The sequence below is a fragment of the Pygocentrus nattereri genome, chromosome 10 (genome assembly GCF_015220715.1).
Source record: "Pygocentrus nattereri isolate fPygNat1 chromosome 10, fPygNat1.pri, whole genome shotgun sequence".
Classification (NCBI taxonomy): domain Eukaryota; kingdom Metazoa; phylum Chordata; class Actinopteri; order Characiformes; family Serrasalmidae; genus Pygocentrus; species Pygocentrus nattereri.
In genome coordinates, this window is record NC_051220.1 from 20816331 (window position 1) to 20836325 (window position 19995).

Below are 19995 nucleotides of genomic sequence, written 5' to 3' on the forward strand. Positions count from 1 at the left end.
ACTTTTTAGTGGGTGTGATGGTACATCGTTTGTGCGTGAATACAAGTGTGAGAGCTGGTCTGTTCTCAAACATCATTGCCATTTGTTTTCTGTTCTTTTCTCTTGATGTATTGTCGTAACTGTGAATGACACAGTTGCTGCTGTATCAATTTTTTTTTCCTGTTTGCCCAATGATTAGTGTTATCTTGTAAATCTAATTTTAATCTTGTGAATTTAACTGAACTTTTTTAAACTGCAGAAAGTCATGTTTCATTTTTACCATATGTAATGTTCATTGGACATTTACATACATAGAATCGTTATGGTGGTAATGTTATTTATTAGTTTTTCAAAGGAAGTTGATGCCATATAAATTGCTTTTAAATTCTGATTTTCTCAAAGTCAGGGCTGTTTACATACTTTGCCTGTTTTGTTTTTAAACAAAAGTTTATAAAAGTTCCTTTTTGCACAATATGAGCCTTTTACCCTGATAAGGACTAGTCTAGCTACTATCAGCACTGAGGCTGCAGGAACCTGCCTAGAGACACTGCAGAATACATGCATGATGTGCTTAACTAATGTACCAAATCTGACTTTATCTTCCCACACATCTCCTCACAGTGGCTGATGCATTGTGGATATGAATTAAAATGACCTGACTGTCTCTTAAAGGAGGAAAAAGCAATGTTGTGCAATGTGAAGACATTCATACCTCATTCTTGTATAGTCAAGTATTTCATCACAAAGTGTTACTGGAACTGTTCTGTAGTTACTGTACTGTAATTACACAATTTGGTGTAGATATATTTTAGATTAGTTTGCCAGGGGGTTTACTTTGTGCCTATTCATATCTTAATATGTAAAAAATGAAGAAATGATCTTGCCGGGAGGCCTCAGTGTGTTTACTCATATTAATTAATGTCGCTCTAGTATCTGTTAGTGAGTTTTATTCTTCTTAATGTATTTTGTTATTCATGCAGGGAAAACCCAGCTGACACAGTTGTTCCTATCAGCCCCCCCCCCCCCCCCCCCCCCCCCTGCAACTGATAACAGAAGTATAATAAAATTAATAGCTTAAACCAAAAAGCAGACCATTGAACCGTGTATAATAACCTGTATTTTATGTCACTGATCTCTGATCTTGGTTTCTGCGCAAGTCTCTTGCAAAGCTTCCAGAGAGTGGAGTAGGCTGCCCCCTAGTGTACTAAAGTTGGTAATCTTACTTTTTCCTAATTCCTGTATTTGACAAGCAGGGCTTTGTAGGACAAGCACGTAAGGCATGTTCTGATAGACATAAGCATATTTTTGCTTGCGGAACAAAACCCTGTGTCTCTATATGTTAATATTATGAGATTCTGTTTGAAGTAAATATGAACTCTTTCTACAGGTCTCTTCATTGTGACCTTATTATAAACTATGTAAAGGGCAACTAGCATTTTCAAATACTATAAATTAAAAAAAAAAATTATAGTTTTGTTAGCCAGATCAAGCTTTAGAGCTGATAAATTCCACAGGTGTATGTCTATCCTTCCAGCTCAGCATTATGGGTCTGGAAGGATGTACAGCTGTTAAGAAGCTGAGTAACATTTTTTTATTTGGATAAACTTGGCAACTGTGTGTGTGTGTGTGTGTGTGTGTGTGTGTGTGTGTGTGTGTGTGTGTGTGTGTGTGTGTGTGTGTATAAACTTTGTAGTTACTCAGTCTCTCTTTAACTAACATTTAAACTAAATATCAATGAAATGGAGTTGAATTTGAAGTTGAGTCTGAAAGACTATATTAAATCTAACCCTAAACCTAAACATAATGTTGTTTAGACTCCACTGAGTGTCAGCAGAAGGTTTGTTAATGATGTAAGTATCTGTAGATCATCCATGGGGGACCAAAATTTGCAAGTCAAAGAAAGAAGCCACTGGTGTTCCCAGAACAATGGACTGACCACCACAGAGTCCAAACATTATCAGGAACTTGGACAGTAATACATTAAAGGAATAGTGCAGCATTCCAGCCTAATACACTCACTAGGGTGGTGAGCTTAAGGGTATGTCTTAAGTACCTTTAGTTAGGGAACATTATTGTACCAAATTCCATTGCAGTTTTATTTTGTAGTTGTGTTAATTTCATGCACCATGCCTGACTCCAGTCCTTCTTTAAACTTAAAGTTCAGTTTTAAAAAGGTAACTTTTTTTTTAAAACAAACTACAAAAGAAGAAACAAAGAAAAAACAAACAAAATAAGGTAACAAAACAAATGCTAAGGTTTAGCATAATGCATTAGCATTCCGTCAGCTACCTGTTGCTATGCAGTTTGTAATTGTTGCTTTTTTACAGGCTCTTTTTTGTTATATCTAAATCTTTTTATTTTATGATGCATGCAGTTGTTCAATGTTCTAGATTCACTCCTGATGCTATGCTTAGAAAACCACACTGTAATCAGGTCTGGGGACAGAACATGAGAGGGGTATCTGAAAACTACAGTGCATCCATGTGGTACTAAAGACACTAAAGAGCATCAAATCTGCAGAAGATCTGTATGACACTAGGCTAACTTTTCAGGCAGGAGCTCTTTACCGAAGATTTACATATTTAGGCAATATGTCTGCTAATTAATTTTCCCAAAGAATGCAGCACATTTGTAAAATGCAGCCATTATTTAATGTAGCATGCAAAACCCTTTTATGTTAATCTCTGTAGCCTTTCACTTTTTTGCTGTTTGCCACTATTGAAGTATGTTACAAATAGTGGGTTCAGTGGGGGTGGTGTGTATGACCCTGACCTGATTGCAGCACAGTAAATGTAATGTATCATCTCACTGCCCACACTGTATAGGGGTCCTGCAGAACTGATCAAGAACTACTGCAATAGCGCATAGCCCTGGACTGGGATGTGGCACATTTTCACACCCAAAAATATATGAAACAGGCCACTGTTGAGGGTGTAAAGTAGATTCTCGGGCACAGCTCTTGACAACAGCCATCACATATAAACAACTGAAGGCCAAGTGTGCCTTAACCTGATTGTCTTCCATCTCACCAGTTTTACCATCTCCTGTCTTAACTCTGCTGTAGGCCAAGCGTCTGGTGGAGCTCTGGTGGTCACAGCCATGCACCCCTTCAGTGGCCAGCAGCCAGGTGACCTGAGTTTTGCCGCTGGAGACCAAATCACTGTCCTCACCAAGACAGACTCACAGTATGATTGGTGGGAGGGAGAGCTGAGGGGGCAGGTGGGCATTTTCCCTGCCAACTTTGTGTCCTACTGAGAGCACTAATGCAAACGCACTTAGACGCATTTTAAGGAGTTATGGTTCAGGCTCCAAAGTGAAGGTTTTTTCCCCCGTTTTCTACAACAAGCTGGCGCTGGTGTTCGCTCAAATGTCAACTTTTAATGAACAAGGTTTTCAGTGTTAACCTGGTGGTAGAAGTATATTACTTCCTTTTTTGAACTTTCCTACTGAAGTTTTTATTATTACTTATTATCTAACTAATACAAGCATATGACTTTTTGAAAAGTATATTTTAAGGTTGGTTTAGAGGTTTATTAGGAGTTTGGTTCTGATTTTGTTCATGTTGCACTGGAGTTTGGTTACAGTTTTGTGCTTTTTTTTTTTTTTAAACTGTTTTTGTTCTTACTGATTTGCACGCTTTAATTCAATCATGGATTTAGCAGTCATGGGGAAAGGAGCAGAAAATAAACAGACACCTGAAATGATAACTGCAAGTGATTTTTAAAAAAATGCAGTGATGAAGTGAATAGATTTTTTTTTTTTTTTTTTATGCAAGTAGAGCGATAGTAGCTGATTCTGAAAGCATGTCATCCATCATTTAGTTTATTCATCATTGATTATGTCGTCTTGTCATTGTTGACTTTTCTTGCCTAGCGTACCGTTAGTGATATTTATGACAAGACTGGATTTGCTGAGTTTTGCTGAAGTTTTGCTGAGGATGCATCAAGAGATTGTTCCACTACCAGGATCATCATCTATCTTCATGCACCTGTTAGTTTGAATGTACTTTAATGAAAAATGACATCATTTTTATCACAAGTTGCATTAATTATTTCTTTCTCTTTACTGGCAGAGATGTTGAGCAGCACATGAAAAAAACAAGCATAATACATGCACACCTTTCAGATAAGCATCTAATGTGCCACATTCCTCTTGATTTGCTGTGGGCTGTATTACTTATTTTAGCAAATGAGAAATATTACACTGGGTGTTCATCAAATGGAAAATATATTTATCATGTTGAGTGAATCTAATAAACATAATGAATGATACTTGAATCATTTTTGAAGTTTTATCATTTGCAATGTTTGTAAAGTGCTTGCTTCACCTTCCCACTCCCAAACCTTGAAAATCAAGCTTTTGCCATTCATCCAGTAATAGAACTGTTAACATGACTTTCCCACAAGAGGGCAGACAAAGCACAGTGTGACATAGATGGCAGAGGACCAAGTCAGTAATGCTTCATTTGCAGTCCAAATGGTCACAATACTGCAAAGCTTCACGTTTCCTTTTTATAAAAGCTTTCATAATAGCTAACTAAAGATGTCTCTATATACATATATTACTGCTCAATGTTTTATGTGCTAAAATGTCTTGATTTTTCAAAGCCAGGTGTTAGATATGTCCTTGTCCAAAAACGTGATCGTGTAAAACGGTGCTGCTGAGCTGTAAATAATATGAAAAGCTATAGAATTTGTTTTACAGAGAAAAAATCTTTTGATCAATTGATGAGTCCATAGCATAGTTGCTAGAGCAAGGAAACCACTAGAATAATGCTGTGCTTTCGTTCTGTTTCTCCTACAAATCAGCAAACAGGCCCAGAATGTTTTCTTTCAGTTAGACTGAGAATGCACATCATTAAATTATTCTGTGAGATGTTGCGCAGCAAGGGGTCATACTCTCACTCCTATAACAGATGCAGTTAACAGATAAATGAACACAGCCAATAGAAACTCTTGCTCTTTCAGTTTATTACACATGGATATTGAAGGAATGGTTTGTTGAAAAATCCAATTAATGCAATTTTCCACTTGCCCCCCTTGTACTCATTTGGTTGAGACATCTTTGGGATCCAAATTTTGCTTCTTTAGTTTAGAACTAGAACAGCATGGCTGCATTTGCTAACAAACACTAGAACTCAAGTCACCCAAACAGCCCAAATAAATTCTTTAAAAATACATCACCAAAACTTCCACCTGCTCAAACTATATCCTGGCCTTTATTAAGACTCTGCATACTCATACATATGGTTTGGAGGCCAGTGTGACTTGTTGTGGGTTCTAAAAATGTTCCTCTTAAAAATTGTATCGATATATGTCAGTTCACTTGGATGCTTTTGGTTAGAGTTCTAAAAGGGAAAGAGATTCCAGAATTTTCTCTCTCTGTATTTCCTTTTTGTTTGGTGCACCAGCCTTGTGTCTGTAATCACTGGCCATTTCATCAGATACACTTGTTGCTACACAATTTATCACACCCACTCTACCTTGTCTATGAGTGGAATAAAACCATCGACTCACTTCAAAATGCAAAATGTCATATCAAACCAACTCTGGCTGCAGTGCTTCATTAGTTTTTTTGAGTAGACTATATAAAATCATGACTATCAAACCTCCTGGATGTCTCCAACCCAAATCCTTCACACCTTATTCATCTGATCAACAACTGATGAATGTAGCGATTATCTGGATTAAGGTCGGAGCCAAACTCCACCTGAAGGTAGATCTCCAGGAGCAGGGTTGTTGACCCCTGCCATAGAACATTGGGCAAAGAGGCAAATACAGGGAAAAACTGTTTAACCTCTTGGACCCCCTGAATTTGTCAAAATCAAAATTGTGGGGGTGGTGCCTGTAAACCGCAAATAGGGAACTGAGAGTTAAAATTTTCTTAACTAACAACGTGGGACCCATCGAACACCAGGGAGTACTCTGCACTGATTGTATTGTATTATAATGTAAATTCACCAGCACTGAAGCTGGGAACTCCTGGATTAGGCTATGTGAGATGCACATTTGAATATTTGTAAATAATAGAAAAGCAAATTTCTACATATGCTCTGAAAACCTCAGTATCAGCTCTTAAAAAGGGTTGTGAATAAATTTCATATTTCTTATTAATTAGACTTAGGAAATCCAGATGTCCATAAAAACTCATAAAAATTCTAGAAAGTCAGACAAAATGCATGCTCATTACAAAAGAGCTGAAAAAAGCATATAAATGACTATTAAATATAAATGTGCTCTGCCTTACTAAAGCTAAGGATTCAAAGTCTTTGAGCTTTTCATGACAACTGACATCATACAGTTTCATAAAGGCTTATTCCAACAAAGGTCAGTTTTCATATAAGCTGATTTTGTCCATTGTGGTGCCATTTCACCTCGTGTTATGACCAATGGACACATTGAAATAAGACATTATGAATGGCTATATAATTTTGTTATTAAAGGTACATGTTGTCCAGCCTAAAAAACGCTGTCCCTCAGTAGTCTTACTCAAAAGTGTGTTTTTTCTAAGACCTTCTGTGGCACTTATTTTATAAGACATTTTATTAGACATTTATTGGCACTTGCGGTTTCAAACAACTTGAAGAAAAGGCCTTTATAGTGATTCCAGCATTATCCTCAGGCATGCAGCACATGTATCTGGGTTCACCAAGAGTTCTCACCGGGGGACAAGTTTTTCCAGGACATTCTTCATCTCCAGGGTAAATTCATTCTGTCTTTAAGCACTGAAGTGCTTAACATTGTCTGAAACATCATGTGAAGAACATTTGTTCTGCTGGATATCAGAGGCACAAAAATCTGAGGTCTAAAAAATAGTCTGTCCTGCAGTTCAAAGTACAACTACTTTAACTGGTTTGCACTTTTCAGGGCCTTTACATTTTTAGAAACATCTCACAAGGGACGATTATGAAGGGCATACAGGAGTTTCTAATCAAAGTAACTCCCGCTCCTGGAAGGAGTAGGCCTGTTATGCAGAGGACGCCTCATAAAATGAATGGGATTTGACTATAAAGAAATGGGACTGGATTCCAGTTGGCTCTCCAAGTCTTTTGCATTAGTGAAGGCGTGTTCCGTTTTTGGTTTGTGATTTGTTGACCACCTATCAGAAGAAACAAAACAATAATCATTTAACAGACGGCATAAATAAAGATACAGTGCAGGCTAGTATGGAGAAGTCTGCACAGTTCATTTAAAAACTGGAGCAGAACTTGTTTTCTGAATTCATATTACACTATGAGGACTGCAGGCAGACTACTGACAAGTCAGGTTTTCAAAGAACATAAGTCTGGTAGGCAACCACTGAGTGACCTTAAAGAGAAATGTTTAATCAGAGACAGTGTAATTTATTTGCAGTCAAGCTTACCAAAAATACACCACTATGCTGCTTTGAAGCACATTCAGCTAGGGTAGGTAGTGTGAAAATACTACTCAAGGGAACCAATGTTGGCAGGATACTCTAGTGTAAGTAAGGCTGCTAACTTACTTGCACACCACACAGTGGTGCTGATGCTTCAGTAGCAAAATGTTTGGTTTAACAATTCTTCTTTTGGAGGTTTCTTGTTAGGTACTGTGGTCTTACATATTGACATCTTACACATCTCTTTTGTCTTCGGTTAGAGAAATGACTAACCATTCACTTTTTCCACCAAACTCTTGGCAAACTGGGGAAGTTGTCATATTTACAAATACACTATATTGCCAAAAGTATTCGGTCGTCTGCCTTCACATGCATAACTTGAGTGACATCCCATTATTAATCCATAGGGTTTAATATGATGTCTGACCATTCTTTGTTGCTGTAACAGCTACAACTCTTCTTGGAAAACTTTCCGCAAGGTTTAGGAGTGTGTTTATGGGAATTTTTGACCATTCTTCCAGAAGAGCATTAGTGAGGTCAGACACTGATGTTGGACGAGAAGGCCTGGATCGCAGTCTCCACTCTAATTCATCCCAAAGGTGTTCTATCGGGTTGAGGTCAGGACTCTGTGCAGGCCAGTCAAGTTTTTCCACACCAAGCTCGCTCATCCATGTCTTTATGGATCTTGATTTGTGCACTGGTGTGCAGTCATGTTGGAACAGGAAGGGGCCATCTCCAAACTGTTCCCACAAAGTTGGGAGCATGAAATTGTCCAAAATCTCTTGGTGCTGAAGCTTTAAGAGTTACTTTCACTGGAACTAAGGGGCCGAGCCCAACTCCTGTAAAGACAATCCCACTCTAAAAAATAATCCCACTCCACCAAACTTTACGCTTGGCGCAATGCAGTCAGACAAGTACCGTTCTCCTGGCAAACACCAAACCCAGACTCGTCCATTGGATTGCCAGATGGAGAAGCATGATTAGTCACTCCAGAGAACACATCTCCACTGCTCTAGAGTCCAGTGGCAGCGCTTCATACTACTGCATTCGAAGTTTTGCATTGTGGTTGGTGATGTAAGGCTTTAATGCAGCTGCTTGGCCATGGAATCCCATTCCATGAAGCTCTCTACGCTGTTCTTGAGCTAATCTGAAGGACACATGGAGTTTGGAGGTCTGTAGCGTCTGACTCTGCAGAAAGTTGCAGACCTCTGGGCACTATGTGTCTCAACATCCACTGACCCCGCTCTGTCATTTTACATGGCCTACCACTTCGTGGCTGAGTTGCTGTCATTCCCAGTCACTTCCACTTTGTTATAATACCACTGACAGTTGACTGGAATATTTAGTAGGGAGGAAATTTGCTGACTGGCTTGTTGAACATGTGGCATCCTATCATGGTACCATGCTGGAATTCACTGAGCTCCTGAGAGCGACCCATTCTTTCAGTAATATTTGCAGAAGCAGTCTGCAGGCCTAGGTGCTTGGTTTTATACACCTGTGGCCATGGAAGTGTTTGGAACACTTGAATTCAATGATTTGGATGGGTGAGTGAACACTTTTGGAAATATAGTGTACGTTATGGCATATTGTAAAGTTTTTCTGAGGTATCCTGGGCATATTTACAATTGCCAGGCTATGAAAGACCAATTGGGTGAAACAATTTGCAACAGCTCCACCCTGAGGCAGACAGTTGCTGCATCTCTAGTTAGAATACTGAAGTCAGAAGTGCATTGTTTCGTGGGTGAAGCAGTTAGACAATGAGCTTTCCCAGAAATTGAATTTAAGCAAGTGTTTTGCTAAATAAAATACATTTATTCTTAATTATTCAGGGGTCTAAGCAGTTAATTAGGAGGTCCTGGATGCCAAAGGGCCCACTGTATTTCAAACATTGCTTGTATGGTACTTTTGCTCACATCACTAACTCTTAGTTAAAATAATAAACTTAAGGGTTTACTTGCAGGAAATACAATACTTATTATATTTCCCCTAATGCTTTAACCTGGCTTGCTATTTGTGGTGTCATCTGTCTTGTGACCTCCGCAGGGATCTTTGGTAAAATATTGAGAGGTTTCATGGTTGTTCTATGTTTGAATGTTTTGTATTCTGCCTCTGCCCACTTGGAAAATGCATTGCTAGACTCTCTCAGATGAATAGTCAACTGCAGTGTCTTTTTCTGTACTCCTGATTGGACAGACTCTTCCTGTTTTTGAGTTTGGGAATGGGCTAGTCAGTGGTTGTGGACAGATTGTTTCTGTTTTGAGGGGAATAGGTTAATAAGTAGTTGCTGACAAACCATTTCTGTTTGTGAGCTTGAAGGGGCTGGGGTAGTAGATGGGAGTTTACAATCATACATATCCTCTACTGTGATTCCTGGGAGTGCTGTCTCTGTTTGAAACATTCCCAGAAATGTCACTGGTACATTTTTTTTTCTTTGCTTTGTTCTCTGAAATAGCTTTCAAAAAAACATGTTTTCAAACCTTGAACTTGAGGCTTCTTCATGCAACACACATAGCCTTAAGGGTAAACTTAAGAGAAAATCCATCTTAAGGAGTTTTATGCAACCAGCCACTGAACAATAAGAGTGGGTATTGTGATGCCTCCCCTCTGGCAAGTCTCCATATGGCCCCGTCTGGAAAGGCTGAATTTAGCTCCAGCTCCACCCATTCATAACCACACACTTGTAGCTTATTTCTTCATCCAGTTGCTCACACAGATATATTCTTCTTTGTATGAGTCGGCAGGCTGAAGTTTCTGGATTAATAACTTAGTTATGAGCCATGTTACTTAAATCTGTTCTTTATTCTTGGTGCTGATTCTTGCTTTGTTCCTGGATTTGACTATTGTTTGATTATATTTATCTTAACTGTTGCTGCCTGCCTGTTTACTGACCCCTATCTAAATGGATAGACCCATATATATAAAGATACTGTAAGCTCGCATCCTGCCGCAGTTTAGCATTTGTTACAGAGTTTTGTGGAGACAATAAGATGCTAGATTACAGATGTTATGGTTTAGTGTCTGTGACACCACTGTATGCTTTAGAAACTCCCCTAAAATGGTTTTAACTTATTTGCTACTTGACTGCTGCTATAAAACTATCTGCCGAGTGTAATCTCCCTCAGGGTGTCTGCTTTGGATCGATTTTATATCTTTATAATCTTTATAATATAATTTTATATATAAATTTGTGTGTGTGTGTATGTGTGTGTGTGTGTATATATATATATATATATATATATATATATATATGGCTTCCAGTGATTCCATCTCATACAACTCTGACTGTGACCTTTTGGATAGAGAGTTCCTAGTAGCTTTAGAAGTGACTAAAAATAAGGATTGGGTGAGCTAAAACAGATCTGGTACAGATCTCAATATAGAGTACAGATTGCTCAATATGCAGCAGCTCATCTAACCGTTAGCAGCAGAAAATGAGACTCTTTCTAGACCAACAGGCCTGCAAGTCTGCAAGTCAAACAAGCCATACTCAAGGCTCATAATAGATTAACTTTGACTGTTCATCTTCACTTTTAATGATATTTATGCACCAACTCCATTAAAACTAACATTCATATTTTTGTACATACTATTATATAAGTGCAGATATTACCAGGTGGTTGGTAATATCTGCCTTCTACGCTGTAGACTGGGGTTCAGTCCCCTGCCTGGGTAAGCACCCTGCACTATACCAATAAGGGTCCTTGGGCAAGACTCCTAACACTACCTTCGCCTACCTGTGTAAAACAATCAAACTGTAAGTTGCTCTGGATAAAAGCATCAGCCAAATGCCATAAATGTAAATGTACCAGTGATAGCTTCCAAAATAGTGAAATAGCTGAAGTTCAGAAGTCCTGAAACTGCTGCTTGTCCTACCTAATTATCTGTATATTCTCAACTGTATATTCTCAACCTTTTATTTTTGCACCTCATCACCTCTCCACTGTCTTCCAGTTCTTCCTGTCATCTAGATTTAAACAGGCAATACACCAGTTTTTCTAAATTTCAAATTTACAACACATTTTTACTTTTTTTTTTTTTTTACTTTTTTACATGTAATGTTGATTATTGATTCATTAAAATACATTTTAAGGCAAAACTTTATCACAAACCATAAAACAATATATCAAACATTTATTTAATGTAAACTTTCTGTGAGGGAGCTTTTAAAGACGTCTGGTTCCCATCAACCCCACTGTGAACAATTCTGACTTGGCAAGTTTCTCTAAAACAAAGCATTTCACACTACCATGAATGGCTTTGTTTACATCTCAACAAATTACTTACACTGGTGGAGTTACCCTTTAAGGCACAGCTGTGTATTCTGTGTGTTTTTAAAAAGTAAATCTTAATTGTTTCAAGTAATTAAATTAATTAAATGAAATGTGGTGAAATTTGAGATCTCATGAAACACTGAATTTTTGTCTAAAAAATCATGATCAAAATGAAATCATGGGGAGGTCCACAGTGATTTAGTATTGAATAAAACAGTGTCTCACTGAGCACAGCAGGATCCCAGCTCCAACTTCAGCCTGGGTTGTTTCTCGCAGTCCTGGACTGTGTCTGGTAAAGGAATGCCACTGGTTTCTGGGAGCAACAAGCACAGCCCTGCTCCCAGGATGGGTCCACTGCTGTAACAGATCATGGCTCCCAGAGAGACTCCACCCTTAGGAGCCACCACTGCATTTACAATGCAGCCCACCCGGTAACATAGACTCACCAGTCCCACACACTTCTGCCTGCAAGACAGAGATTTTTAGCATGTATGTACAAGCTGATGATCAAGGGATTTTGAGAACATAAAGTTTAGTTTACAGTTCAAAAGAAAAATCTTTCCCCCCACAAATGTCTATTTGCAAAATTATTCAACCCCCAAAGTCAGTATTTTGTGGTGCACCCTTTATATTTTATATCCTTCAGTAAATGTTTTTGGTACATGCTCACAAGCTTCTGACATTTCTCTATTGGAATATCTGCCCATTCCTCATGTGCAAAAGCTTCCAGCTCATTAATGTTACTTGGTTTCCATGCCACCACAGCTTTCTTTAAATCCCACCAAAGACTTAAGTGGGATTTAAGTCCAGGGACTGAGATGACCACTAAAGGACATTCCAGGATAGATCACAGAATCAAGGTTTGGTTGACTTCGATGTATGTTTGGGATCATTGTCTTGCTGGAAAGTCCAGTGGGCACCAAGCTTCAATTAACACACTGAAGGCTTCACGTTCTTCTCCAAAATGGCCTGGTACTTCAAAAACACAACCCAACAAGCGAGCCAGAAGGCTTCCGCGCAAGTGTTGCCGCAACATTATCTGCAAAAAAAGCTATTATACATGAGATAAAGCATCGGCCACAACATTGTCTGATCCTTTCTTATGCTTAATCTCCAAGTTGCACTCCTGGACTATGAGAGACCATCTCATCAAACGTTGATTCTGGTTATACATTCTAGATAAAAATACCAGAGGTTTATGGTCATTATATGCAGTCAAGGTAGGTTACAGTAGCTTGAGCAAACTCACACTTTACTAAGTTAAGAGTCAGCGAAGCTTTTTCCAACCATTCAAAAACAGTACTCAGGATTTTAACATGAGTGGGCCAGTCTGACGTGTAAACCACAAGATTGTCTAGATAAGCAGAAAAATTTGGTACATCCGATAATACAATATTAACTAGTCTTTGAATGTAGCTGGAGTATTTCTAAGTCCGAATGGCATAACTGTGTACTACATAAAAGCATCTGGAGTCACAAAAGCAGAGATATCTGATGCACAGGAAGTCAAAGGAACTTGCCAGTACCACTTCAACAAGTCTAATTTACTAACAAATTGCGCTGATCCCACATTATCAATACAGTCATCAATCCTAGGCAAAGGATAAGAGTCAGAGACTGTGACAGAATTAACACGTCTATAATCAGTGCAAATACGAACTGAACCATCAGGTTTGGGAACAAGCAGGCAGGGCAAACTCCAAGGACTACAACTAGGCTTTGCTAAACCATGTTCCAACAAGTAATCTACTTTCTTTCTCATGGCTTCTCTTTTAATAGAGTTAAGGCAATAGGCATGCTGCTTATGTGGTGTTGCTGTAGTTACCTGTATATCTTCAAAACATTTGTCTGAGAATGTATATCATTAAAAATAGAAGGAAAACTTTATATTACGCTTTCAATGTCTGTTCTTTGTTGATCTGGCAAGTGACTCAAAAGACTAGACAGACCTTGTAACATCTCAGAATTCAGAAGTCTACAAGAAGCTTGCGGAAATGATCGTAATTTTCATCCATCCACATCAGTGCCACTAGGACTAGTAGTCACTATACCAATCGAGGACAACACTTTACCCTTGGGTTGTTCATCTGGTAATGCATTTTCTGCTTTACGAGTATAAGTCTTCAGCATGTTGATAGGACAAACACGTTTCTTATGTTTATGATTGGGAGTGCATATGATGTGATCTGTGTCACTGAGCTCTTATTCAACAGTATATGGACCAGTAAACTTGGCTGAAAGTGATGGACCAGGAACAGGGAGTAAAACCATTACGTTATCACCTGGCTGAAACTGTCTGGCAGCTGCACGCTTGTCAAAAGACCGTTTCGTATGTTCTTGAGAGACATTCAAAGTCTCATGAGCTAAAGAACAAGCATTATGCAAACACTCACGAAAGGTATTAACATAATCCAGAATGTTCTGCGGTTTACATTTGTCATTTAAAAACGTCTCTTTAAGGACTTTCAATGGGCCACATACAGAATGTGCAAAAACTAATTGAGCAGGGCTGAATCCTAAGGATTCCTGAACAGACTCACGCACAGCAAAGAGCACAAGGGGCACTCCCTCATCCCAATCTTTCCCAGTATCTAAGCAATATTTGTGAAGCATAGATTTTAAAGCCTCGTGAAATCGTTCTAACGCACCCTGTGACTCATGATGATCTGGACTTGAGAATCGATGAGTGATATGTAGAGTGACCCTAACCTGCGAGAACAGCTTGGATAAAAAAATGTGTACCCTGATCAGTCTGTACAATTTTTGGCAGGCCAAAAGTAGTAAAGATTTGATCAGAGCTCTAATTACAACTGCGGTTATAAACTTTCAGAATGTTTGTTCAGAAAAGGGTAACAACCCAGCTAAAACAAACAACTGAGTTGTACCAGTATCACACAAAATTGTCACAGGACACTGAAGCTGCTCACTACCTTCAAGAGAAATAGTGCCCTGCGTAATAAAAGGCTGGTAGCTTGGGTGAGGAGTACCAGTTAAAGCTGTAGTGTTAACTGAGAGACACCTGTCTAACAAAGCAACACTCTTATTTGGGCCGGTGTTTTGCTTTTCCTGCTCACGTGTAACATGTGGGAGCGATGATGAGGTGTTAGCATATACTCGTCAGCCAAAACTGCTGCTTCAGAAAGAGATGAAACCTTACGCTCATTAAGATAAATGACTACACACTCAGGCAAGCAATTTTTGAACTCTTCTAAGAAAATTAGTTCACACAGTGAAGCAAAGTCAGAGACTACCCGCAGCGCACCATTTATCCAGTAGGGTCTCTTTCTCTCTGGTAAACTCAACAAAGTCTGAGACAAAGCTTTTCTTATGCGATCTAAATTTTTGTCTGTATGCCTCCGGAACTAACTCATATGCACACAGTATGGCAGCTTTAACTAAGTCATATTGCAAACTGTCATGCAACGGCAATGACAAACAAACCTCTTGAGCCTTACCTACTAATTTACATTGCAGCAAGAGCGACCAGACCTCCCTAGGCCAGTTTAAAGCAGTAGCAATACGCTCGAACACACCAAAGTATGTATCTACCTCAGCCTCTTTAAAAGGTGGTATGAGTGAGATATGTTTACTCACATCAAACACAGGTGGATAAATAGATGAAGGAGCAGGAGCGGATGCCACCAGAGTAGCTGCTGGAGAAGACCGTGGGGAAGAAGGAGGAGGCAGTGCAATGTCTGGCTGGGCAGCTGGATAAGGAACAATCTTCATTGCTCGTATCTCCAATTCCCGTAGTTGGACCTCCCAATCAACATCAAGCTCCATCTTCCGAATGGCCAATTTTAAGTCCAGCTCTGCCTGTCGTGCATGTGCTTTTTCCTGAGCCTCCGACTGGAGACGTGTGATGCGCACCTTAGCACGAGCTTCATGAAGTGATCCTGACAATGCAGGAGAAAAAGGGTCGAAACAAGGCAATGTTGCCCTGAAATCAACTTCAGGCTTAGCTTGCTCCGTAGCTACATCAACAGGAGTCACTACCTTTTCAACATCACTCTCCACCACAGAAGTAGTAACAACAGGCTGGGGAAACTCTAAAACACCCATTTCCCTCAACTTGTCAATGACCTTAATTCTAACGTCTTAACTGTCTGTCTAGCTACTTGTGCTCCATCATATGCTGTTATCTCCCATAAGTCATCCTTACGACACTTCTTAATTGCTTCCAAGCTAGGTGAAGCAATAAAAAAATGCAAGTCAAAGGTTTCCATACTGTATGCATACATAAAGGTATAACACCAGTGCTAGGCCACCCACAAACACCATGGGACAGTTCATTAATTTGATGATCTATGAATAATTTATCAATGATCTATCCCGGACCAGTCAAATGTTACGTTCCCACAAAAGGCTATGGTCCAGGGGAGAGTGTGGGGACAGTAACATGTGCGGTGTGAGTAGGTGGAGATGGCCAACCAGTGAGAAACTGGAGAATACAGAAAACAGATTTATTTGAAAGACATCCCCGTTGATACACAATAGTATACAAAGGACACAAATTAATTACAAAACACCTCAAGACAACAAACACTAGGATGCTGAAGAACTGGACCAGCCTGGGAGAGAACACCGACTGCACCAAATAACAAAGGAACTACACTAGCTTGTATATTAGTATCTTATCTAACTAGCAGAAATAAAAGAGCTGACTGCTACTCTAAGCTAAACTAGACAAAAAGTACAGGGGCTGGAACCCACCTCTAAACTAGTGTGTCTGGACACTCAGACTACCTATGTGTGGCAGTGTAAGTGCATGCACGTTCTAAACTGTTCTTCCTCAAACACAGTGGGGGAAGGGGAGACAGTAACAACGATCAATAACAAATGGTTAACAATGACAACAGCAGTACAAGTCATACATATAAAGATAACTGCATATACATATAACGACAAAGAGCTAAACTGAGACACAAACTAAGTCACAAAACAGCGTTTTCTAATCGAGCAGCAGAGCGTCAACACAACCCAACAAGCGAGCCAGAAGGCTTCCGCACAAGTGCTGCCGCGCAGATTTTGAACTCAAAGTCCCGCCCCTCTTTTGGTCCGAATGTGCCCTCTGATTGGCCAGAAAGAGACGAGAAATGTAGAATGAAGAATGACACCTTGATCCACCTATAAGGTGAAAGATAGACTGACTGGAGCAGAAAAGAGGAGAGAAAAGAGAGCTGAGAGAGAGAGAGAGAGAGAGAGAGAGAGAGAAACGCACAAGGCGCTCACACGTAACACCAGTCATACGGTCAAGATTTCCAGTTCCTGCAACAGCAGAAGAACCCCTCAACAGGACTGACCCACCTCCATGCTTGACCATGGGGATGGTGTTCTTTTTTTTGTTATAATTTTTGATTTTCTCATGCCAGACATACCACTGATCCACAGGCCCAAACAGATCTAATTTAGTTCCATCACTCCATAAAACTGTCTCCCAGAACTCCACAGGCCTATCAAAATTTCTTATTGAATATGCAGCTAAACTTTTTATGTGCTTTTTGGTCGAGAGTGGAGTGTAATGAGGCTGTCCAGGCATGCTTGTGTAGTGTTTTTCTTATTGGGTTCATCAATATGTTCCTGTTTTCATCATACTGCAGGCCTTTGGCAGTAATATGAGGGTTTTTCTCACTTGTTCTGTCAAATGTCTGATTCCTCTTGGTGAAATTTTGCTCTTTCTTCCACATTCTTACTTATAAACTTATATATTATACTTCCAACTGTGTCTATTTTAAATTTTATTCTTGTAGCCATTGCCATTTTTAATCAGTGAAATAATTTCTTCTCTTAGATTTTGTGAAAGTTTTTTGTCTTTATCATGTTTGCTGCTGACACACATGCATGGTGGGATCCACAGCTGTATCACAGCTGAAGCAAAAAGTTGTCAGTATAGAGTTCCCAAAGGGTTGAATAATTATGACAAGGATCTATTAAGAAAAAACCCTTTTACTCAGAAATATGACTGTATAATGGGGATATTAGGATAGGAATTTGGCCTCAGCAAGGCCAGGCTTTGTGGACTAAACTTTTACCACATCCTTTTGGCAAACAGGCCAAGAAAACTCTCTTCTCCTGAGTTAATGTATATGTAATGTATAATGGTACATCACATCTCCACCAGAGGAACACTGCTGCGAGACGCTCTCTTATCCTTCTCCACTTTCCTGGACTGCTGATTGTTGACTCTGCCTGGGCCCGATCAAGGTTGTCTCCATGGCAATTTTGCTGTGTTATCGCCATACCACCCTGCGAACTGAGATACCTGGACTGGGATGCCGAGCAGGGCGCCTTCTTCAGGCCCGTATAATTTCGCTGGTTACTTTGGTGACTATGTGACAATAAAGACTTTATATATATATATATATATATATATATATATATATATATATTCATATATTCAAAAGTGGTTCCATTGAATTGTGCATCAGGAATATCTCAGTAAATCGAAATGCATTTTGAAGAATGAACATGATGTAACAACTGCATTTTCCTAGCTAGCTCATTTCACTTGTGTTATTGATTTACCTCTGGATATTAACAGAGCAATGACTACAACGATCTGGAGGTGTGTACCTTTACTTTGAGGTTCAGAGTAGATTTACTGACAGTCTTCTCTACATGAAACCGAGCACTTACCTTATAATAGTAGGGAACAGCTCAATGCCGTAGAGGAGAGAAACACAGGTAGTCGCCTGTACACACAGCTTCCCCAGCAGAGCGAGGGCCATCACCAGAGCAGGTATGTCTGAGGAGACAGCATGAACAGTGGTGAATGGAAGCTTCAGTTTTTTTAGCTGACCTATATAAAAAAGGGAAACAAAGGTGGTTCTTTAGTAAAGACAATGGTTCTATATAGAACCATGAACACTCAAAGAACGCTTTGCATGATTAAAGTGTTCTTTGTATCATGAAAGGTTTCTTCAGATTGATGGAGAATGTGCTGTAGATGGTTCTATATATCACCCAAAGGGGTTATTTTATTGTTATGATGTCAAACTTGTAACTGTAGAAGAACCCTTTTCAAAAAAGTACTAAAAGAAACATCTACAACTCATTCATGCACATCCTTCACCAATCTGAAGAACCTTTTGATGATACAAAGAACCCTTTAATCATGCAAAGGGTTTTTTGAGCGTTTGTGGTTCTATAGAGAACATTTTTCTTTACTAAAGAACCTGTGAAGAACCATCTTTTTAAGAGTCTAGTTAGTTTGGCAAAAAATCAAATGTACACAGTTTTGCCCTTTAAGGCTGGCTTTATATGGTGAAACTTTCATGCCACTCTAGTTGCTTGAAACCAACATGAAATGAAAGAAAACAAATAAAAATGAAATAAATCTGAGGATTGACTTTATGCAAGGCTGGTAGTTTCATTTCTGTTACTTGAGCCATAACAACAAATGAGTTTCTTCATGCAAGCATTTCTGTAAAAAACGGCGCAATGAAAAATAGGAGCGCAGATAACAAGAAATGGAACTAATTAGCTGTTGTTAACTGTTAACTAATTAATTAGTTGTTGTTAAGTAAAGGAAAAACTGCAAACAGGATTGTTCACCAAACTACCACTTTAAATGGAATGTGCCTCATCCATGGGACATCCCCTACCACAGAACTTGGAGACGAGGAGCGAGAGCAAGCAGCCGATTCCACTGAGCAGCAGACTAGCCATGCTGAAGGATCTACGACCCCATCGTGCCAACAGAAGTGGCAGGAAGAGTGAAGGAGACTCTGACAGCCCCGAAAAGAACTGAGCCAAATAGATATCCACACCAAACCCCCCCACGCTGAAGCAGATTCCATAGTAGGTGAGGGCAGATGCCACCCTGAGAACAATGAGAACATGAACTAATTCATACAGTGCCTATAAAAAACAGTTTTTATTCCAAACTAGCATGATTTCAATTTTCGTTTAGACTAACCTCACATATTAAAGACTAAACAGGTTTATTAACAGGAAATCAGTACCACATGTTCACATACTTGTACCAGTATTTGTGACAACAGTACTCTAGTAATAATGCCACAACCAACACATTTTATGACCTTGTGCTGATCTCATCAGCACTCAAACCTTTCAAGTATGTGAACCACCTTTGGACCAAAACATTTTTAACATGTACATTTAACTGTTTTTTTGGTTGTAAACTAACTGACATGTTGTGGTATGTGTGGTCACCATTTTGATGGTGCTGTGGTCAATGAGTGGTCTGGAGGCTCACCATTCAATGATCTCGGGCAACAGGACTAAATTTAACAGTTCTCTTAAGTTTTATTTTAGTTCTACACACCAAAGTATTTACACTAACGAGGAAAAAAAGGGGCAAAAAAAAGAAAAGAAAAACAAAGCTATAACCAAATGACCCAACTGATTCCGCAATCAGCATCCAGCA

At 39.3% G+C, this 19995-nt stretch overlaps 2 protein-coding genes across 6 annotated transcripts in view; one reads left to right on the forward strand and one right to left on the reverse strand.

The window, feature by feature from the left end:
* Positions 1–4250, forward strand: part of sh3yl1 (SH3 and SYLF domain containing 1) — a 53303-nt gene extending 49053 nt beyond the window's left edge. For both annotated transcript variants that reach the window (XM_017694425.2, XM_037541969.1), the window contains one exon: positions 3044–4250. In XM_017694425.2, the coding sequence (XP_017549914.1) occupies positions 3044–3234 (191 nt within the window). In that variant the 3' untranslated portion in view covers positions 3235–4250. The remainder of the gene's footprint in view (positions 1–3043) is intronic.
* The window catches only part of LOC108425627 (solute carrier family 22 member 13), a 31644-nt gene that overhangs the window by 1973 nt on the left and 9676 nt on the right, over positions 1–19995 (reverse strand). The window contains exons 7-10 of one of the 4 annotated variants that reach the window (XM_017694418.2): positions 19211–19428; positions 18243–18351; positions 11832–12071; positions 4930–7077 (exon numbers count right to left, since the gene is read on the reverse strand). In XM_017694418.2, the coding sequence (XP_017549907.1) occupies positions 6984–7077; positions 11832–12071; positions 18243–18351; positions 19211–19428 (661 nt within the window). In that variant the 3' untranslated portion in view covers positions 4930–6983. Of the gene's footprint in view, positions 1–4929; positions 7078–11831; positions 12072–16454; positions 16787–18242; positions 18352–19210; positions 19429–19995 lie in introns of those variants that run through there. The other 3 variants (XM_017694419.2, XM_017694420.2, XM_017694421.2) reach the window with 3 other exon arrangements.